General features: G+C 40.9%; 1 protein-coding gene and 1 long non-coding RNA gene across 2 annotated transcripts; both read right to left on the reverse strand.

Moving 5' to 3' along the window:
• Nucleotides 1-863: 863 nt before the first annotated feature.
• LOC142107659 (D(4) dopamine receptor-like) lies at nucleotides 864-8,891 on the reverse strand. Its single transcript, XM_075191227.1, has 3 exons — nucleotides 8,873-8,891; nucleotides 6,042-7,039; nucleotides 864-2,757 (listed from the first exon to the last, which is right to left on the reverse strand). The coding sequence occupies exons 2-3, from the start codon at nucleotides 6,988-6,990 to the stop codon at nucleotides 2,450-2,452; spliced, it is 1,257 nt and encodes a 418-aa protein (XP_075047328.1). The 5' UTR covers nucleotides 6,991-7,039; nucleotides 8,873-8,891; the 3' UTR covers nucleotides 864-2,449.
• A 7,650-nt stretch (nucleotides 8,892-16,541) lies between these two features.
• LOC142107667 (uncharacterized) lies at nucleotides 16,542-21,652 on the reverse strand. The gene is made up of 2 exons (XR_012679994.1): nucleotides 21,607-21,652; nucleotides 16,542-16,902 (listed from the first exon to the last, which is right to left on the reverse strand). It is a non-coding gene; the product is annotated as an uncharacterized LOC142107667 (long non-coding RNA).
• Between the last annotated feature and the right edge of the window lie 2,290 nt (nucleotides 21,653-23,942).

Genomic DNA, 23,942 nt, shown 5'->3' on the forward strand with positions numbered 1-23,942 from the left:
GTATTGGGGCCGTTAGACCCTGCTGCTAGGTTTCAAGGAGAGGTGTCCGAGTGCCGTTGTCAGTTGGAGTCTTCAGCCCTCTGCTCAGAGTTCCTTCCCACATGGAGCAGCAGCAGTGGAAGCTGCTGTGAAGAATACCAGAGCCCTCCACACTGGAGAATGGCAGGGGCAATATGTGACAATGGGAGGGAGAGTTGGTTGCATAATGTGCGACAGAGGTGGAGGGTATAAAATGACCCAGAAGAGAAGTCTCCACTGCATGTCAAACATACATTTGTGGCATGTCACAGCATCTAAAACCATGACAGCTTAATTTAGACTGTAAGCTCCAATGGGGCAGGGACTTATGTGAATGAGTTCTCTGTACAGCTCTGCGGAATTAGTGGCGCTATATGAATAACTGATGATGATTCCAGATAATGTATTGCTTCAGACAAATCACATTACAGACTGGTCCACACAAGCGAAGAGAGACAGAGGGGGAGAGAAAAAAAAAGAAAAAAAGGTCTCTAGTCCGTAGTATTTTACCGATATTTTTCCTGTGTTGTATTCATTTTGGAACACAAGAGAAACCATTTCAAAGCACAGTTCCTTAGGCCACGTCCATATGAATGTTTTACCCTCTCAACGCTTACTAGCAGCTTTATTTAGCTGAAGCCAGGAGTGTGCCATTACAGAAAAGGATCATTGGTAGATGCAACATCCCCTGGCATGGTTGAAAACTGGATTGAAAACCATAGCATACAAATTGTACGAAAAACAATCTTTTCCAAGCCAAACACTTATTACCAAAGGTCTGAAGCTTTATTTGCATTGTTTGATCTTCTCATTAAGAGTAATCAATAACTATTTACAAACACTGAAATACAATAATAAAAAAAAAAAAAATAACAGACAAATAAAATATAAAGCAAATCAGGAAAAATAGTTTGCAGAAACGTAACTAAGAGCACAAACTATACAAGTATCATTGATGTATCTATAATATTAAATAGGTATAGAGCTGAAGTTAATCCAACAGTCATGTTAATGTTGCTCTATGGACCACTCCAAGAGGGCTCTATATAAATTACAACACTATTGCTACAGAGAAAGTTGACAAAGCATTAAGACATGGATAATTCAACCAGAACAGAAGGAATTTAGGACATTCATATTGAAAAGCATTTCAGTTTTAGGCCTCCACACTGTTGGAGGTAGGAAAAAGAAAGATTACATCATAATAAGCAGAGATTGTCTGACTAAATACATGTACAGCAACAGTGCCTCCCTAGATAGAACAGTATGTAACATGCACATAAATATGTATAATAAGGGTCCTATTTACACACATTGACAAACTGATGAACAGTAATATCTGGTTTTTCCCTTCTGAAGAAGGAATTGTAAAGTGCTGGACACTGCTCAATTCAAGAGGAGTACAAGCAGAAAGTGAAATGTGCAAATATGACTTCTAAACATTTACTTTTGTCTATACATGGAACATACTTTTTGATGTAGCGCTTTAACATTTTGGCTAAACTATGGCTGACAACATCTTCTGTGTAGATTGCACACTTGCTACAAATTTTTAATTCTGCTGTATATACACTGAATCATGGGTAAACTGGATTTTATTTTTTTAAAGGCTTAATGTGAATGTCATGGGCTGACCAAGACATCCAATACCCATTATCATTAACACCACAGTAAGTGGGAAGTGAATGCTCCTTATTCATCATTTTCAGAGACTGACATAATACCTATTAACTTTATTTTACACATCACTTAAACCTTAATTTAGTTTTTTGTGTGCCGTTATCTAGAAAGCCACCTCCAGAACATTAAAACATTTTGAATTGCCTTTCCAAGATAGATCCTGTCTATCTGTACACATTCGTGTGCAGCCATTAAAATAATTATATAAAAGCATAATTCTACAGGGAGGTTTTCAAGACTAGACACATAACAATGGTTCAGGCTAGACTACAATTATGATCATTCTTCAGTCCAGTTGTCTGACTTTACATTTTTATGCATTGTTTTTGCAATTTTTTCTCATGAGCACCACTTTTTAAGTTTCTCTAAGAACAGAACTTGTTATTAGTTTGTTGTATGATTGTATAACCACACTTATTTCACACAATATTTTACATGATTAACAAATGATCCACAAATGATTCCACAATTCTTGTTAATCCTGATTCATTGATCTTTTAAGAAACAAATATACTATTTGTGCTTTTTATTCTATTTACTTAAGTTACAGCACTTTTTTTTTTACATTTAGGCAAGTTATCATCAGCCATTTAATGCCAAAGTTTAGTTCTTCATATTACACATACATTTAATATGGGATCTCCAAGGAAAATGCGTAAGGCTTAAAGTGCAGTTATAGTTCCCTGAGAGGAAACCATTAGTAAGAATAAATCTTACTTAGAACTTCATTTTACTTAAGTGTCTTCCATAATCAAGATTCTAAAACAGACACTACTTGGGGGAGGAGCATACAAGTGGATGACATGCTGCACGACCTCTCCTGCAAACTGATCATAGTGTTATTGTTTGCGACACAGAGAGTGGGTGTTCTTTTACCCCTTTCCCTAGGAGTCCTGCAGAAGCATTTCCATAGGCACAGTTTTCTACCCAGTTGTAGGAATTTCAGCCGGAAACTCTTGTTGATCCAGAAGTAGACAAAGCAGTTCAGGAAGCCATTTCCACTTGGAAGCCACAAGGCCACAAACTCCATCCACTCTGGAACTCGTTCATGGGTTATGGCTGGGAAGAAAAAGAAAATATTAAAAAGCATTCAAATGAAGATTCATATCAAAAGATGTATTTCACACACAATTTTTGCATTATAGCCGTAATATTTTTGAAAACATTTTGACGCCAAAACTTTACATAGAGCATTGTACATTAAGGCGCCAACATTACAAACTTATTGCATACAATGATATGAAGCAGAAGGTGTCCTGCCCACTTCTAATCTAAGATGTACAGGAAATAATTGCTACATGGTAGGAGAATTAGCAATGCAGTCAGTGGGTGAAGTTGAAGGGTTTCGTTTGTGGGAAAGTGTTAAAGACCAGGGGCAATGATTGATTGAGGTCAGAAATTAAGTTAGGATGGGAGGAAGGGAATGATGCAACACCCTTAATGACTGAATGCAGGAGTGATGGTCTTATTGCTAGGCCGGGTAACAGAAGGTTCAGGGGAGGGCTGGCTGATTTCAGCCTGGGGGGCAAGCACACAGCAGCGGTCCATCCTTAAAGGGTGATTTTTGGTGCAATATATATTTATCTATATAAAAAGAGCCTATTGTAGTCTTGCCTAATCCATATATATATTTTATGTCCAGGCCTAGAGCTGGATTAAGGCTCTGGGGGGCCTGGGCACTTTAGACTGGGTAACCCCCTATGATGTAGCATGGTTATCATTTTAGACAAATACACAGGCAATACTGTGTGCAATATTGTTAGGTGCACACAGTTCTGCCTTCACGAGCAGTACACGGTCTCACCAGATTCAGGACAGTTGGCAGACTGTCCTGCTCTCTCCTACCTGTTCTTGTCACTGTCACCCCTTGCAGCTGCTTACTAATTTGCAGGTTGTCTGGATCCTGTAATATTGGAGGCCCTATTTGGAAAAAAAAAATGGGTACATAAAATTTACAAAAACTCCAACAAGTCCCAGTGTTAAATCAATAGTACCCACGTTTTATAATTATGCCTCCCTCCAGCCACAACAATTTAAAATAATAATATTCATATTTGCTAAATAGATCTCTTTCCCTCCAACCAACCCTGACATTAGATAGCAAACACATTTAATATATAAACCTATTTCCCTCCCCTCAAACAGCCCAGCATTATTTTAAATAGCATTTACGTCTAACAAATATAACCATTTCCTACAATAATCCCAGGCATTAAATAATTCATAATCACATTTAATAAATAGACCTCATTCTCCCCAAACAGCCCAACAATCAATTAATAGCTCACCGCCCCAGCATTAACTTAAAGGTGCAATTACTTCATCTTAAATTCATAGGACCCACTATTAAATTAAATTGTCCCACCATCACCCCACAAATAAAATAGCACCCAATACTTAGCCCCCACCTGCACTCCTCAATTAAATTGATAGCCTACCTCCCACATTATATTAAGACCATCTCCCTCTCACACACTACATTCCTAGACTGATCATTCCCACACACAATACATTCAAATACTGCCCCCCTCTACACACACAAATACATTCATATACTGGCCCCCACACTCACACACACACACAATACATTCATATACTGGCCCCCACAAACACACAATACATTCATATACTGCCGCTTCCCCCCCCCTACACACACAATACATTCATATGCTGCCCCCACAAACACACACAATACATACATATACTGCCCCCACAAACACACAATCAGGGCCGCCGAGAGAGGGGGGAGCGGGTACTAATTAGCCCGGGCATGTCAAATTTTTTAGCATACTCAACTATAAGGGGTGCCCCATGAATATGTTGTACCGGGGGCCCTGAATTCCTCTTGGCAGCCCTGCACACAATACATACATATACTGCCCCCACAAACACACAATACATACATACATACACTGCCCCCACAAACACACAATACATACATACATATACTGCCCCCACAAACACACAATACATACATATACTGCCCCCACAAACACACAATACATACATATACTGCCGCCCCCCACTCACACAGACATTAATTTAGCACACTGACACTGAAATACTCAATATTAATATAATACACCCCCCACCCCCACCCCTTACCTGGCTCAATCCCACGCGCTGTCAGTTTCTTCAAACATGGGACGGCACTTGCGCGAGGTGCATCGCTCGAACATAGAACGTGGGAGGGAGGGGGGGACGGATCGTTAGGATCCGCGGCCAATTGAAGGTGGCAGGTCCCGGGGGAGGGGCCAGCCACCGAGTACAAACATGGCGGCCCGAAGTAATGTTTTTATGTCCGGCCCGGGGGACATCTGCCCCCCTGCCCAGCCCGCCCCTGAGAAGGTTCCATTAGTTAAAACAGGAAATTATAAGATCATGGTAGAATCTCGTGTTAGGAAGGTATTTAGGGATCTATTTATGTAGGAGAGCATTTTTGGCCAGTATTGTAGTAGCAAGGGGTGCATTTTTGGCTAAATGTATAAACCCATTCATGCCAGGACAAGCCCTCCAATAAGAGGCTGTCCTAATGAGGACAAGTCCAATGAGAATGTGAAAGCTCTCATTCTGTTCCTTGGATGACGTAACTGCGCATGCACCAATAACTTGACTGGGCACAGACTTGTTCTAAACCTGCTCCTTTAGCCTATTGTTACATAGCTCCTAATGTTTGCCTTAATCATACGGAAACAGCCACTTCCGCATGATCTAAAGCAAATAAATGCTTGATAAATTGGCCCGTTAATCTGGATATGTATTGTAAGGCCATGGCTGGGAATTGAACTCATAAACCCAGTGCTTTGAAGCAGAAGTGCTAACCACCAAGCCACCGTGCTGTCTGCAAGGACCTGAAGATATTCTGAATTTCTGTATGTAAGGAAGAAAGAAAGAAATAGAGTGCAAAGTGTGTGAGTGTGTGAGTGTGCACGATCATGAATGTGTGATCAGTCAGAGAAGAGAGATATAAAATAAAAAAATAAAAAAAATGAAAAGGCAGCACCACAAACAACAAAGAAATGAAGATTTTGGCAAGAAAAATCATGAAAAAATATCCATAAAGTGCTAAAGCATCAACATAATCCTGACGTGTAAAACATTTTTTTTTTAACAAAAACAAATCACCAACACACCAATACATTATAAATACAGAATTTTTAATGTAGCCATATTGATTTATTACCTTCGCTATATTCGTTTTAGGACTAGCAGATTAAATGACTTTCCCATGTTTTTAGCAAACATTCCACTAAAGCCAGGGGTGGCAAAATTAAACTAACTTCCTAAACTATCAACATGGATAAAACTAGGGAGGTAATAAAATGATGGATCATATGTCTTACCATTATACAGGATAGTGACCATGCATGGAGCCCAACAAATGTAGAAGACACAGACCACAGGAATCAGCACCCTAGACGCAGCATCGCTCCTACGTTGTCCTTTGTATACCACTTCTTTGGTTACACACAGGTTGCTACTTATGCCAACCAGCCTGCTCCCAGTCACATGCTCACACACTGTGGGGACACTCAATATCTGATTTCTGCCAGAAACACACACACTCATGCGCCTGCTCTGCTTTCTTGCAACCAGCCACAGTCGCAGGTTGGCAAATGTGACTATAGCGGAGCAAGGGAAAAATATGACTGTTGTGAGCACTAGAGAGTAAACCACATTACTGGCATAGTCTGGGTTACAGATAAGGGAAGCTCGGGAAAAATAGACACGTATTATTGTACCACCAGGAATGGAAATGGGAAACAAGAAGATAGGCGGCAAAAACCAAGCAGCTGCAATTAATAACTTGACCCGGCGGCGGCTCATTACTCTGTTATAATGCAAGGGAAAGAACACAGCCACATAGCGCTCCAGACTGATGGTAGTCAGAGAGTAGATAGAAGAGGCAAACACAGAGGAGTTGAGGAAAGCCACTATGTGACAATAAGATCCAAGATAGGAATCTTCATCATCATCTGGCTCTAGAGCAAGGCTTCCATACAGATTAAGTGGTACCACAATCAAGGCCAATGTGACATCTGTGCCAGTCAAGGAGATCAAGATGTAGCGACTATTACGTGACCAGCCAGAAACTGATGAGGCAATTACTAGCATTACAAACAAGTTCCCCAAGATGATTAGACACCCCAGTGCAGTGATGATGCCAATCTTCAGTGTATGGCTACTATCAGAGCACCACAACCTTTCTGCCATGCGCTTCTGGTCCATCTCCACAGTGCTTATGTTCCAGATAGAGAAGTTTGTTAAAGCCCTAAGCAAATAAGAAAACATGACTGGAGTAGAATAGGTTGGAGTAGCGCAAGGAAGATGGATTCACAACCTACAAAGAAGGAGACATTCAAACAGATTGTAAGTAACAACATCAAAACTAATTGTTAAACATGGCAATTATTACACAGCAGTAAGACATTGCATGAAGAATAGGGAGGGATATACATTAGGCCCATAATTTGGATTGCTGGTGCTTTGTTTGAAATGGCAGTTGTAGACAATGGGGATTTTTATGAAAACTGATTTATAGAAATACAGCAATCAGATTGTAACTTGCCGTTTAGAAAATGACAGCAAACTTTGATTGGCAAGGCTTTTTACATATATATATATATATATATATATATATAGCCCCATTGATGTACCGATGCCCTACCTCAGACTCATGCAAGTTTCCAGACTCCCTACATTAGTATGGCAGTGTGCACACCTCCAATGTACAGATCATAATTGAAAGAACCAAAAAAACGAAAAATATCTAGATAGAGAGAAGAGATTTCTAATCGATTATATTAAAGTCGTAAATGTGTATTCTAAAATGTCTTGCATGTTTTTCTCTCTCACTACTATCACAATCTTTTTAAAATGAGCTAGTATTGTGCTGCATGTATGAAGAGCAAAGAAAAGTTTATGATATGAGAATGCTCTCGTGGGGTGCTCTATTTTTTTTTTCAATCAGATATAGGCAAGCACAAGTGGATTATGGGGGTCTGGAATCCCCTTCTAGACCGGACTGCAAGCACTTTGGTGAAATGAAGGTAACATTCGCCTGTGAAATTTTGGGTTTGCCTCAGAGGTAAAAGAGAGGACCAAAAAAACCTGCTGTAGCACACATTGCTGATAGTTTATGTATTGATCCACGTCCTTGACTTAGGATGTGGACACATTTATAGGAATATAATAGAATAGCCTGCAGAGAGCAATTTCTAAATTATTTCACAGGTGAACAGAGTTGTTTCGAAACTCAAGGAAAGTTAAACTAGTACGCCTACATTCCTTTTACGTTTAAGGCCACTAAGCTAAGAAACTGAACAAATGGAGCCCTGCAAAACATCAATCCAAAGTTGGAAAAAAGCACTACATACCAACGATTAAGACATGGAAACCGAACATCTCATGCAATGCTATATTGCATGGTCAAACTATGGTGTTCTGGTTATGATTAGAAGTGTACCACCAACAGACTGTCCTAAAACAGGCAATCAAAGATGATAGCTGCATAGGAATCAAAATTGTACTTTTTATTTTAACCCAACTCCATACAAAAGTATATTTTCTGATTTGGGTGGAATTCCTAGCTGTATGCAAAGGTGAATAAGTAAAATTAAAAAACAAAAAAACAAAACTATAAACTGAACATAAAATACAAATTTGACTTTACTTTTCTTTGTTGTTAATGTCTTTAAAATTATACAACTGTTTAACCAATTGTGCACAAATACATTTGCTATATTTAAAACAAGTAGTTTTATTGTTTTCTCTTTAATAATTAGCATTTTGATACTTCAATGAAGACAGTGAAACAAACAAATATGCATATGCTTTGTATAAAAGTTATTTTCCCAAGAAAGCTCTTTAGGTCAAGATGATATGTGCATAATTGTGAAAAACAAACCACATGAACCAATTTATGACTGTACCACCAAGTTAGAAATCAATATATAAGATAACAGTGGTTTGAGAACTCCTCTCTCACTCATGTTCTTTATGTATCCAGGTCAGAGTATTATACACCTGAAAGACCAACGTTTTATACCATTTTTTCCAACACTAGAACAATTTCCCTGCAGCTCTCTCACATTTAGGCAGTTGTAGGGGTGGTTCTATAAAGTGTATGTTTGGGAAAAGTTTGTCTGCTAAGTGTTAACATGCAATGTCTTACCTAACACCCAGAAGCAGTCTGTTAATTAAAAGGGCAGCCAGCTGTGATTAATTGTCTTTTATAGATGACAGAAGGCCAGCAGGGGCAGCAGAGTGTCCTAAATCTAGCATTGCAATCACTAAAAACACCCTATTATTCTATTAGTAGTCGTTTAAAAAATATCAGACATAAAATAAGTTATATTCGTACAGCCTGCAGCATATCTACCAAAATATAAAATAGTTTTTAGAAACATTTTGTTGCTGAGCAAGTGCATGTAGACTGCAAGCTTCAAGGGGGCCTGGACTGATCAGAATGATTCCACAGCAGCCGCCTCCCCCTCTGCAATGTAAAGAGAGTTCAGTTCTTTTGGGAGAAACGCATTATATAAACAAAGAATACATTATTATTATTATTATTATTATTATTATTATTATTATTTAAGCACATCACGTATCAGTTACTTCTTTGCGGGCCTTGGAGCACTGCAATCCCCAGCATGACGTGTTAACTGAATTTAATCAGAACTTACTTTTATTGCATTTTAAATAATTCTACTTAATGAACAGTGACATATAGAGCCCAGGTTATAAGAAATACATACTAGGAAGTGTATCTAAACTGCAGATAAAAGGTCAATTTCATTGTGTAGTTAGTCAATATTGAAAAAAAAGACATTTCCAAAGCTAAAGCTTTAAAACCTGGAACTGTCCTTGCAAATTATTTAATTCTCAAAATATGCTTAGAAATGCCCCCACTGAGTTTTGTCCAAGTGGTTTCAAGAAAATAGTTTAATGTAAGATTAACTAGAATTGAATGCTTTAACTTATGTCAGAAAATAAAATTACTTTGTAATGATGTCCTGGGGGTAAATGTATCAAGCTGAGAGTTTTCTGGCAGGTTTGAAAACTGGAGATGTTGCCTATAGCAACCAATCAGATTCTAGCTATCATTTTGTACAATGTAGTAAATAAATGATAGCTAGAATCTGATTGGTTTTTCAAACCCGCTCTCAGCTTGATACATTTACCCCCTAGTTTTATTTCAGTATGCCAATGATTTTATCGTTGTGTTTGAAAAAGTGTTGTCACTATTTAAACAGCATTGTTGGAGACATCTGGTTTTAGTTGGGAACTAAACTCTTAGTTGCCTACTCTCCCGGGAGATCAGGAGAGCAGGTTAAGATGTTGGAAAGGTAATCACTCACCTGGGAATTGGGTGAGGACCTGCCATGATGAAAAGTGCATCATCATATGCCTTGCAGCGCCCAGTTGATGATGCAAATGGCATCATGAAGGAGCGCAGAGAGTCATATGCTTTGCCACGCCCAATTTATGATGTGAATAACATCATCAAGTCACACCCATGTCTTCTTTTTATACCTCGCCTCCATATCACTCACAGGGCAAATATAAAAAGTAGGTAACTGAATAAATCTCCCACACCAGAAAATATTTTATTATTTGTTATTTATTTTGTAGAGATAGATGAATTCCACTGCTTTACCTTTAATAATGTAAGAACTGATCTGTTTACTTACAAAATCTTTAGGGAAGTTGTTCACTATATGATGCCATATATCTGTGAAAGTCTGCCCACAATGACTGACAATGGATATGTTAATAAATAAACAGACTTTCTAGCCACAGTGAAGGGTACAGAAAAGGATTTTTTTTACTTGATTACCTATCCCTGTTAGAAATACAAATTCAGAGAAAAGCATTAGCTTTCAGCGTATACACTTCCCACCCACCTTGATATATATTTTCATGGCAGCTAGCATTCCCAAGGAAAAGCAAAGGAGGTAGAACTGATTTAAATGCAGTTTGTACAAGTACACAGCAGATCTGCCCACAAAACTTCTGCAGAAGATTTGGTTATAGTACAAGAGATCATCATGAGAGTACCTGTGCATTCCTTCCTATAATCATTGTTGCCTATTTTGGAAAAAAAATATGTCAGGAAGATTGTGCAAGTAACACCTAGGCTAATGAAGGGGGAGTATTCCGCCTATGGGATGTACCTAGCTCCACCCAGGGGATGTACCTAGCTCACCCATCTATCTAGCGCTGCCCAGAGGCATGTCCACACCTCCAGATGGAACTGCAGCATGCCTGCAGAAAGAATTTGTGTAAGGGTGGCATGCTGCCAGAGGCTTTGGCCAAAGTACTGTAGATGAGTCAGACACAGAGACTACAGTCTACAGAAATGCCCGTTATATGTCAACAGTTTGTGACTGTGTCACCAAACTTATAAGTGTGTAGTTTGTTTAAATTCTCAAAAAATCCTTTAAAAGTAATCCATCTCCTGAACAGAGATATTCACTGACCCCCGTGTTTTGGTTTTGGATCTGGATTAATTTAGTGTTTTGGTTTTGATTTTGGTTTTGGATCCCTAATTTTTTTCCCCCTAAAATTCCTATTTTTTTCTAAAATCACATAACTTGGCTCTTTTTTTGTTCCTACATTATTACTAACCTCAATAACATTAATTTCCAGTCATTTCCAGTCAATTTTTGTCAATTTTGCTACCACTCCTGTTTCTGTATGAGCAATGGCACTGAGCAATGGCACTGGAGACTGGAGAGTGACAAGAACACTGCTACCTTTATTTCTGTGTGAGCAATGGCATTGAGCAATGTCACTGGAGAATGGAGAGTGACAAGAACACTGCTACCTCTGTTTCTGTGTGAGCAATGGCATTGAGCAATGTCACTAGAGACTGGAGAGTGACAAGGACACTGCTACCCCTGTTTCTGTATGAGCAATGGCACTGAGCAATGGCACTGGAGACTGGAGAGTGACAAGAACACTGTTACCTTTATTTCTGTGTGAGCAATGGCACTGAACAATGTCACTGGAGAATGGAGAGTGACAAGAACACTGCTACCTCTGTTTCTGTGTGAGCAATGGCGCTGGATCTCCTGGGGAAGGAGGTACTTATGGAATACAAACCTGCGAGATCCGACAACGCAACGATTATGTTTTGCCTCGATTCAGATCCGAGGACGCGCGAAAGTACCGAGCCGATTTGAGAGCCTACTCGGATCCTCTAGTTTCGGGTGGGCTCGGTTTTCAGAATACCGAGCCCGAGCATCTCTACTCCTGAATAGCTAAAGAGTTGACAATGCCACTGGTGTGGAAAATCTAACTGAGAACAAGCTGAAGAATCAGAGGGAAAAACATATAACATACAGTTTGCATTTTTATTTGAGGTTAGTATTTTTTTCCCTGATATCCCCCTGTCCAATTGTGGTCATTGTGCATTGTGGCTGGAAATCATCAGCATCAAACTTTATTTCTAAGATGTCACAGAATCCTCAATACCATACATCAAGTGTAAGTTAATACAAACCAAAATACATACAGCAATAATACATAAATACAATAATAATACACAAACCAGATAATACCTCAGTGCAAATTAGAAAAACAAATACAACAATACACATAGCTAACATAGTAATTAGCACAATACAGCCAATACCATCTGCAGCATACAATGTAACAGGAACATACAGACAGGACTGCCAGATAGGAGCCAGAGGGTAGAGATGATGCTGCCAGTGAGGCCTTACATTGTAGGCAATGTGGTCTTCATGCAAATGTGTCTTTGTGCAATGCGACCTGACAATATGTAAATGCACAATGTGCCCTGCATTGGTGTATCTGTGAAATGTGGCTAAAACGGTGTATCTCTGCAAAGTCGCTTGCAAACAGGCCTTTGATTAATATAGTTTAGTTTCTGTGCAGTGTGGCTGGCAACGTGTCCTTATGCAATGTGGCTGCTTTCAAGATATTGCTGATTATGTAGCAGAAATTTATAACTTGCGGCTGAGAGTCAGGATGTTGATAAAATGTTGGTAATACTAATTGGTACTTAAAATGAAAAAAGAAACCCCCAAAGGATCCATGTTTCCGCCCAATATAGTACACAACAAAGGTGTGAAGAGACATAGACATGTTTAAAGGTATCATCTGTAGGTGCAGAGAAGTTGATATAGGCAAGTCTTATCAAGGTGGTGTGTTTGGTGTGGTTGAGTATAGGAGAGGTATGTCCATGACAGGTAAATGCCCACAAAAAGGATCTCTTATCTTTGCTCAAGTATAGACGTAAAACATGTACGCATTCGCACACGCCTAAGAAGGCTGCTTGGGAGGTACAATTAGAAACTGGGAGATTAGTATAACTATCCATGAGTACAACAGGTCTCCCGATATTCGGAAGTCTCCTGGACATTCCAGAAAATTAGACAACTATACTTATATTAATCTGTTCATGTAATCTTGACATGTCAAACACGGTTCTCTGTGTAGATTCCTGTGAAGGAACAGGACACAGACCTGCCAACTCGAAGCTGCACAGCTACAGAGGCTCTTTGCATACAGTCTCAGTGTTAGCCACAAGACAGTAAGTCTGGCAATGCCTTATACTTTTTGATTTTTGATATCTCCTTACTTTCTGTAACTGGGGCTAGTAGCCTTCTTCTGAGGGATCGTGTACAAGTTCAAGGTTTAACTATCAGTAAGCATATAGCAAATATAGGGGAAGACCACACCAGCCTGGTCTCAGATGTTCACAAATGGGTTGTGGGTCCAGACATGAGATCTCAGCAGTAATAGACTGTGAACTCCAGCCGAATGGAGATCACAGACAGAGCTATCTCAGCTTATTATAGTACGGGCTGATATCCTCCAATATCTGCCTATATTCTACACTAGCAGACAGTTAAAAGGGTCCATATTCACCAATGAATGAGTTCTATATTTTTGCTAACTTCTAGTGAATGAGGCCTGTAGTTTCCATTAACCAACATAGAAATGGGTTTGTTTTCTCTACGGTCCCCCAATGTATGATATTTGCATTGTATAATGACTGGGGTCTGCATTGTGCACTAGCCATCGGTGAATAGGGTCTGCACAGCAAAAACAGCCAGAGGACTCTGTCAAAGTTTTTCTAACGTCTAGAGAAACCACAATAGCTGAGGTCAAATTTGTTTCCTTGTGGTATTACATTAAACAGGAATGGTGTAGTTGTTAGCACTTCTGCCTTACAGCACTGGGGTCATGAGTTCAATTCCTGACCATGGCCTTATCTGTTCTCCCCATGTTTGCGTGGGTTTCTTCCGGGTGCTCCGGTTTCCTCCAACACTCCAAAAACATACTGGTAGGTTAATTGGCTGCTAACAAAAATTGACCCTAGTCTGTCTGTCTGTCTGTGTGTTAGGGAACTTAGACTGTAAGCCCCAATGGGGCAGGGACTGATGTGAGTGAGTTCTCTGTACAGAGCTGCGGAATTAGTGGCGTTATTGGTGTAAAATCTGGGCAAGTGTAAAAAGAGGGAAAGCCACAAAAAACATCAAGGAAAAAAAGAGGGCCCCTTGAAATATAAGTTAAATGAATAACAATTGTGGCTACTGTTGAGGAAAGTGTGAATGGCTATTGTAAGGCAGAACAGTGACTATGGAAATAAGAAAGAATGATAGGTTTCACTAGCCATCAGGGACCATTTAAAGATTGAGGTTAAGGTGAGTGGGACAAGGTGATAGAGGGTTACATAAAAGGAGAGCTGTGCAGAAAAAGCCTTGCAGCTATGCATAGGATGAGGTTATGAAAGGGGAAAACATTGGGTCACTGGAGAAGTGAAGAGAGCGACTGTGAGAGTTTTTATGGATGTTATGGAGGGACTTGTGGGTAAAGTTCAGCACTTTTAATTTTATTCAGGAAAGCCAAAGAAGGGATTGACAGAGAGGTGCAGCAGGTGAGGAAGGATGAGAAGTTTAGATGGGTCTTGAAGTAGCATTCAAATTGCTTGCAGGGGGATATCACTGACAGGCCAGACAGAAGGTGGTTACAAAAGTGAAAGCAAAAAGCTAAGAGTCCTGGATTAGGAGCTTGATGGTATCTTGTGTGATCAGGAGCTTGGTGGTATCTTGTGTGATCAGGAGCTTGGTGGTATCTTGTGTGATCAGGAGCTTGGTGGTATCTTGTGTGAGGTAAATACATATTTTGGAGATATTGCTTAGGTAGTGTTGGCAAGAGGTGGGATATATTAGTCAGCAAGGGAACAGTCAGTTCTTGAAGCTGATGTGTTGGATCTAAGCGACTTTGACAAGGGCTAAATTGTGACAGCTAGATGAGTGGGACATAGCATCTCCAAAACAGCAGGTCTTGTGGGGTGTTCCCAGTATACAGTGGTTAGTATGTACCAAAAATGGTCCAAGGAAGGACAACCGGTGAACCGTCTACAGGGTCATGGCTCCAAAGGCTCATTGATATACGCGGGGAGAAAAGGCTACTGTAGCACAAATTGCTGAAAAAGTTAATACTGTCTATGATCGAAAGGTGTCGGACAACACAGCTGTGTATGAGGCTGCGTAGCCGTAGATCAGTAAGAGTGCCCATGCTGACCCCTGAACACAGACAAAAGCACTGTCAATGGGCATGTGAGCACCAGAACTAGACCATGAAACAATGGAAGAAGTTGGCCTGGTCTGATGAATCACGTTTACTTGTAAGTCATGTGGATGGCCGAGTGTGTTTGCATCGTTTATCTGGGGAAGAGATGCACCATAATGTACTATAGGGGGAAGGCAAGCCAGCGAAGGCAGGGTGATGCTCTAGGCAATGTTCTGCTGGGAAACCTTGGGTCCTGGCATTTATGTGGATGTTACTTGGACACGTACCACCTACCTAAACATTGTTGCAGACCAAGTATACCCTTTCATGGCAAAGCTATTCCCTGATGGCAGGGAATATCTTTCAGCAGGATAATGTGAACTGCTGCAATACAAAAAGTGTTCTGGTCGGATCGAACATCAGTGGGATGTCCTGGAAAAACAAGTCTTAGCCATGAAGGGTCCAGCTTGCAACTTACAGGACTTGAAGGATCTGCTGCTAACGTCTTGGGGCCAGATACAACAGCACAGAGGTCTTGTGGAGTCCATGCCTCAATGGGTCAGAGCTGTTTTGGCAGCACAAGGGAAACCTACAAAATATTAGGCAGATGGTTTTAATGTTGTGGCTGATCAGTGTATATATTGAGGGTTTTTTTTCTGTGCTTAACTTTAAATGCTTTGAGACTTCCATGAGCAGATAACTGAAAGACAGCAGGAGAAGTAGGCTAATACATAGGGACGGAGTTCAGGGTAGGGGAGATACATTTGAGTGTTATCTGTGTGCAAATGGATATCAGCTTAAAACTTCTCACATTATGGACTTTTCATCTGTCCAGTAAAATAAAATGGCAACTTGATACTAAAGGAAACATTTCCTTATCTCTACCTTATCTGAGCAAATACAGACCTGTATGTTAAATACACACTGGTTTCAGTAATAATAAATTAACTAATGTACTGAAGTCTTGTAGTAATAAATAACCAAAAAACTGCAGTATTATTAAATTATAAAATACTGTGTCTGAGAAAGGTTTGTGGTTTAAGTGGTAGGAAAAATTTGTGAAAAATCATGACAATGGGCCAAATAAAATGCATCGGATATTGAATGGACCATGGAAAGAGTGTAAATTTTGGAAAAGTGTAAATACAGGTAATGAAAAATGGTAGTTTGATGGCACATATAGGATTTATAACATATAAAATGCTCAGTGTTAATACCTTGACACAACTTATAACCTTTATTGTTAAATTCTTATCTATACTTAACTAAAATAACCACACAGACACAGTATATATATTTGGTAAGGGGTCGCAGTTTATTAATGACATTTTTTGAACTGTCATGGCGGCGAGAGCAACGCAGTCAGCTAACAACTAATCTTGAAACCAATACAGTTGTAAACCTCACTTACCACTGTTCCAAGACTTTACGAGTCCCAAGTCTTTACATTGGCCGGAGCTAAACTTGGCGTCAGCGCTACTGCCCCCCTCTGGACTCACAATAACGCGCCCGCTCAAGGCGCGCGAAGGGACCCTCCGCCCAAGAGGACCAAGAGTCGGGTTGTTGCGAAAGGTTCAGCAACGTGCGGCCATTAAACGGTAGCACCTTCGATTAGTCACTGACTGCACCGCTCTCCTACCAACCGCTGAAACCCTTTAACGGGTTAATAGCCCGCCATATGAACCCCTGACCACTGAAATTAACTGCCCATAAATCTGCAATATAAACAATTCTAAACCTTGATTATTTAAGTGGACCCCATCAGGGCTAAAAAATGGGGTATCCCTTACGGATATCTATGGGTGCGCAACTACTGTACCCCCCAAAGCAAGGACTACTTTGTCTGCCGCTTTGTTGGTCTTTCTTAGTATGGACTGCATTTTGGGAGCAGCAATTGTAACTCTCCAGTTAAGACGTGGAATAATATGTGACCAAAACCATTTAATCTCTGGCTACTTCGCATGCATAGCTCTAAAATCTTCCCTCATGTTTATAATTAATTCTAGTGATTTAGCTTGCCCTAAATCGTTACCTCCAGCATGCACAACTACAATATCAGGGGAACCGTGACTATTAATTTCTTCTTCAAGTAGGGTTTTAATCGAAAGCCATCTAAGGCCCCTTTTTCCCACCCATTTTATAGCTACCGGGCTGGGAAATAATGCCCAATCATAGGCCAAATTGTGTTTTTCTGCCCAAAAAACATATGAGTGGCCTAAAACCCATATGGTTGTCTTCCTGTTCAGAGCACCTATAACCAAAGAAACATGTGTCACATATTAGAACCATTTAATAACTATGTCAATTAGAGCAATGTAACTATTTAGTAAGTCAAATGGAGGGGCTGACCCCTGCACACAGCAGTAGATCAATTCTATATATAAGTTCTTTAATTCATGTAACCAAGCGTGTCCATCTTAATCTAGAATCGGTTTACTCTCGATCCCCCTAGTATTCTTGGAAATGTCACTCCAAGTCGAAATCATCAAAGACCGGACAGCTTTACCAAAGAACCTTATGCTACTATGCCCATGTGGGAAATATAAATATCTAATATGTTAAAGGGAACTGATCTCTGCATACAACAGCAGATCCCATACTTAAATGAAAGTTCGTTAAATATCCAAGACCAAGCATGTTCGTCTTAAATCTAGGATTGCTTTACTAATCCGACTAATGTCATTGTATATAATAACCAAGCGAAATCCTTACCAATCGAACAGCTTTATCAAAACGAACTAATATCATTGTTTATTTCAATACCAACCAAGCAGCCACAGAAATATTGTGACGCTTTAACTTGTAAATACTAACTCAGCCGCACAGGCCGCTAATAATCAATCTAATCGTGACACGTGAATGTGGGGGGGGGAGGGTAGGGGAAGTTAGCCCATATGAAGGACAAAAAAACCGAGACACCCCGGAGGCCAATAGCCAATCAGGCCTTTATCCAGGAGAAACGGGGAAAAAATCCCCTCATGCCCTCGCTAAAAGCGACAAGCAGCATAGCCATGGGTTAACGAGTTGGCGAGGCAAAAGCCTATTAAACTAGGATTGCGGGCGAATATAAGTTTTATAGGCCTTGGATTTCCAACGGCCAATAGCCTGAATGTCCGCAGGGGAAGCACCATTCTCAGCTGCAGCTGTAGCCGCCCCAATTCTAAATGAATGGGTACCATACAAGGACTGATCTAATCCGATATAGCTTAATGAACGTTTAAATAGGGCATTAAACTGAAATTTAGAAAGCGGTGATCTACCTGCATGCAGCAGCCACATATCCCCTCCTTTAGGACGAATCAGAGAAAATTTTGAACACAATATCACCGGACAAATGTTTGAATCTTCGTGTGTACATATGTTGAACCACTGACCGGGCTTAAACTGATCGGTTTTTGATCGGGTCAACTTACAGGAAACATGTGTAGAATTAATATGTGTGTGCTTAGCCAACAAAGCATTTCCAATATCGGTGTTAGATCTTGCCACAAGTTCGCTTATTCTAAAAGCCCCATGGAAGGCCATACAAAAAGCTGTACTAAATAACAATACCTCATATGGATTGGAAGCAACTGATGCAAGTGCCTCTACCAATTTTTTCAATACTTCAATGGAAATGGGACGCCTAGTGTCAGCCTCTACTGGTCGTTCCCTCGCCCAACCTTTCAACGCTTTAGAAATCATGAATCCTTTTGTTGGGTCTGGAAACCCATGCAGGCGAGCCATAAAGGAAATGCCAGCAAGTGTAGAAGCCATATTAGATTTAGTAGCACCCTGCAAATATCTGTTCCACATGAATTCTAATATGAGTTCATTCTGACCTGAGGGCAAAGCACCCGGGGATGTGTGCAGAAATAATTGCCATTGTTGCCATGAAGCACGATAAAATCGTCTAGTAGAAGGAGCCAATGAAGCTTCCGCCAAGTCCTTTATACCGACTCGACCATCTGCCAAGCGGAAAGAGGACAAGGAATTCCAATTAAATTAGCGTGTGGGACAAGTGTTCTAAATCGACTCCATTGAAATCGAGATAACGAGTCGGCTACCTGGTTCTCTATTCCTGGGACATGCTTAGCCCGGAAAGAGATATCAAACTTTAAGCACAAAAGTACCAGTCTGCGCAACAGATTGACCGCAGGTAACGAAGTTGACTTTTGTTGATTAATGGCCTGGACGACACCTAAATTGTCGCATCAAAAAATTACATTTTGGCCCGACAAACTACTGGACCACAATTCAAGGGACAATACTATTGGAAATAATTCCAATACCAAAAGATTTTTTACTAAACCGTTTTGTCTCCATTCTATCAGCCAAGGGAAGGCACACCATTCTCCTTTAAAAAAGGCTCCGAAGCCGTGAGCTCCGGAGGCATCTGTATGGAGCTCTAATTCTAAACTAGATACAATAGGAGACTGCCAAATCCGAACTCCATTAAACTCTTTTAAGAATATGGACCAGATCCGAAGGTCATATTGGATGTCCATGGCTAAACGAAGCCGAGCATGGGGCTTCGTTAAACTCGTGGTAGCTAATTGCAACTTTCTGCAGAAAATCTTTCCCATCGGAATGACTCTGCAAGCAAAGTTCAATAATCCTAACAATGACTGTATCCCCTTCAAAGGACTTGTGTCTGAACTTAAAACTTCCGAGATAACGAAAACTAACTTATCGATCTTTTCTTTGGGTAGACGACAACATCCTGCTTTAGTATCGATTTCTATACCCAAGAAAGGCAAACAATCAATAGGGCCTTCAGTTTTGTCATGGGCTATTGGAACTCCCATAACGGCAAAAAGAGATTTTGCTGAAAACAATACATCTGCGCAAACTGACGATGCGGCTGGGCCAATGAATAAAAAATCGTCCAAATAATGAGCCAGGCCAACGTGGCCTGTTCCTGCTTGTATACACCAATGCAGGAAGGAACTAAAACATTCGAAATATGCAATAGATACTAAACATCCCATTGGAAGACAGCGATCGATATAGTAGCCGTCTTGCAATTTAAAACCCATGAATCTGAAAGATTCTGGATGAAGGGGAAGCAATCTAAATGCTGATTCTACGTCTATTTTAGCTAAAAGCGCACCCCTCCCAAATGATCTAACAAGTTTTAAAGCCTCTTCGAAAGACTGATAGCTCACTGAACTGTGTCTCTCGTCAATGGCATCGTTCACCGAAAAACCCGGGGGATGAGACAGGTGCTGGATTAAACGGTATTTTCCTGCCGTTTTCTTTGGCACAACACCAACAGGGGACAATATTAAATCCGCAAAAGGAGGTAAGTTAAATGGGCCTAACATACGTCCCAGGGTGACTTCCTTATTAACTTTATCCCACAATACTTGGGGAAGGAGAGACGCTGATTTCAAATTCCGGCCATCACTGGACTGCATCAGTCCAACAATAGGCAACCTAAAACCATCAGTAAAACCGTTGTGGAGAAATTTGGCATGCAGGGTGTCTGGAAAGAAACCCAACCATCTATATAAACAATCCAAATTAACTGGTGAAGGAGCCTTGCGCAGCAGCTCCTGACATACCGCGACCCCTTCCACGGGTCGCTGTATTCCTTGTACAATCCTTTGCTGAATGGGCACCTCTACAAATCGTGCAGGTATGTCTATACCTGCATGATTCTCCTCTGCCGCAGGTGGAATTGTTGAAAGCAAAACATCTATTCTGCTTTCTACGGGGGGCACTATACCCCCCAGTTCCTGGAAACCTATCATTTCCAAATTGACCCCCACCCGAAGGGCGCATAAGTTCAGACCAAGTTTCCATATCTTTACATTCAAATGGTATCCGATCTAGCCCTTCAGCCTTCTCTCTAAAGCTCTCATCATATCTCCTCCACGCATTATGACCATCCTTATTTGCCATTTCAGTTATCAAATGAAGATAACGCCATACGTCAATTAAGGCTGCTGGTCTGGTATCTAAATAGCATGCCACAAAAATACAGTAGCCTGAAACCCAATTATTAAAGGAGCGATACGCTTCTTCACCGATACCCCCTTTAGCACAAGCCGCTGCCAAATCTTTCTTACTTTTCTTTGTAAGTGAAAACATATCTACAAACGCACCTTTTCTAATTCGGTCTTTCATACATGGCCTCACACCTGTTAACAGCGCTGTATTGTCACAGCGTACCATGGGGCCACCTAACGCAGCTCGTGGAGTCATTGACGCGGACGCTATCTTAGCTGGGTGACTCAAGTGATTTTTCAACAATCTAAGGAGCTTGCGCGAGCCTTGTTCGTCATCCGACGAATCGTCATCAGTATATGACATAGGGGGACTATGTGTCTGTGTTCGTGACTGGTGCATAATTAAAACATTATTCTCACCGACTGCAGTACCCGAGATCCCCGGTCTCTGCTGTGATGAGCTGTACTGACAGTTGTTCTGCTTGCTTGTAGTGCCTCTTCCACCGATGAGACTTGCGACGTTACTCCCAATCCTCCTAACGAACTCAATTCACCTCCTTGACTTGTCTGTGTTACTGAATGAGAAATTACATTAGACACAGGTACTACTTCTGATCTAGACACCCCTACCTGACCAGAACTACTGAGTGAAGCGGGTACAGGGACTTCAAATCCCCTACTAACTCGAAAACCCAGGGCTGGTGGTAGTAACAATGTATTATCTCCCACCATTTGAACCGTAATTTGATTAAAACTTTGCTGTGGAATTGCGTTTTGTAATGGGGATGCCATGTCTGGATAAGCATATGGTAGTCTTCTATCTTGTGGCGGGTAGGGGGCTGACCACTGTGACCCTGTGCTAAAATTTCCTTGCGACACGGGGGGCGGATAAGGGAGGGTCCAGGCAGATGATGTATTCAAAGGTTGCATATTCTGCATTGATGGCGGTGGGTATCTACTCTGGTTCTGCGTGAACGTATATGGCATGTTCCTTGAGTGTGTTGCCATATAACCGTATTGAGGGCCAGCATTGTCGGCATTAATAGGCCTAAAAGAGGCATCTTCTGATAACGACTGATATCCCTGCCACAAATTATGGGATGTGTGTGAAACCTGGCCCAAATTTCTTTCATCTTGTGAAAAAAGAAGGGGAGATTGTACTACGTATGTACTGGGGACACCTAAAGCCGCCGGGGAACCGCCAGTGTGACATGGACGACCTCTGCCTCTTGACCACCCCTCTGGCATAAGTGGTGGCAATCTTGAAGGGACATGTTGCTGCATAAATGCAGGATTAATACTGCTTTGATTCATAGGAGCAGTTGAATCTATATTTACTATGGGATCACTTCCCAAATTAATATGAGGGGAATTATATGAGGAAAAACCACCCATTGGCCCTACATCCCTGTTTATAGAGGTCGCATCAAACCTGTTACCACTAAGGTTTAATTCTGCACTAACACTTGCCTCATTCCCTACTTGTGAATTGGAATAGAAACTGTTACTCCTAGTGGTTGAAAGGGAGGAGGTTCTACCTCTCCTCCCCCTTCTCCCCCTCTGACCCAGTGGTGCAGCTAACAATGGGCGCACAGCCCTTTCCGGTGCGTAGGCTCTCCTCCCTCTAGATACTCTATTATGCACCTGCCGCCTGGAGCTTCTATTAAGCTCCGGTGCAGGTGCTGAAATAACAGGCCCTGAATCTGCAGCGTCGCGAGGCTCCCCTCGCGCGCTAACAGACTCACTTGCAGGGACTTCTAAAATGGCCACTGGACTCTCTGAGGGGGGCGGGGCTACCGCCACAACAGCGGTCCCGGCATCACCGCTATCCAAATAACGGGCTGGCGGGGGCACCTGACGGCGGGGACGGGACATGACTAAAGTAATGGGACAGGGCTATTAATACTGGAGAGGGGAATTTATTACTATGGGGCGATGACTGTGGTCAAAGCAAGGGGGTGGGGAGAGTGACGGTCGGAGCTAATGACAGGACGGACACTTGTAAAGGGGAAGCTAATTCTGACAGGAAAATTCAGACTTAAAGCATTAAGGGGTACAATGAATAACCAAGTTAAAGAAATAAAAGAAATGGGGATTGAAAGATAAAATTGGAAAAAACAACAAAAACGGAGGGGGATATGAGAATTATATAGGTGACAGGGAACAAAACAAAATAAAGGTAAGGATATAAAGGGAAATTAAAGCAAAGATTAAAGAGAATGGATATAAGCTCAGAAAATATTTTAATGAAAACAAATCCTTAGCTGTCTCTGTAGATGTTTCCTATCTGCAGACCAGGAACCAAGAGAGGGCCAGCCCACTCCCCCAGTGTGATTTATCCCTTTACTATCCCCTCCCCCTTTTAACTACGATTGGCTGGCAGTGATAACTATTTAACTCTTAAGGGCTCGTGTTGTCAACTATAACACGATATTTTAATTGCCCTCAGCTTAAGGCTTCACTTTAACTACTATCTCTAATATTAAACATTGTGTTATTGCAAGGTTGGTACTGTAAAGAGGGTAATATAACAATATAATTGATATTATATGAGGTCTTAAGAGAAGTTTTCTGGTAGTAAATGAAGTTTGTGGTATAGAAGGTCATCATTGTTGTTAGTTCTGTCTCATGTAAACATATATAATCCTGATAAAATATTTTATAATTTGTTTTTGTTTTTCTATTACATGTACTTAAACTGGCCATAGGATCAGCTTCCAGTTTGGGTATGGAAACACTAGAAACAATGATTAGTCAGAC

This window comes from Mixophyes fleayi, chromosome 1 (genome assembly GCF_038048845.1).
Source record: "Mixophyes fleayi isolate aMixFle1 chromosome 1, aMixFle1.hap1, whole genome shotgun sequence".
Taxonomy (NCBI): domain Eukaryota; kingdom Metazoa; phylum Chordata; class Amphibia; order Anura; family Limnodynastidae; genus Mixophyes; species Mixophyes fleayi.

What these genes read in the sequence shown, in the direction of transcription:
- LOC142107659 (XM_075191227.1), bottom strand. Translation starts at nt 6,990, where the DNA reads ATGTTTTCTTATTTGCTTAGGGCTTTAACAAACTTCTCTATCTGGAAC. An exon ending in GGTCACTATCCTGTATAATG is followed by an intron (nt 2,758 to 6,041) that starts GTAAGACATATG and finishes TTTTCTTCCCAG; the next exon opens with CCATAACCCATGAACGAGTT.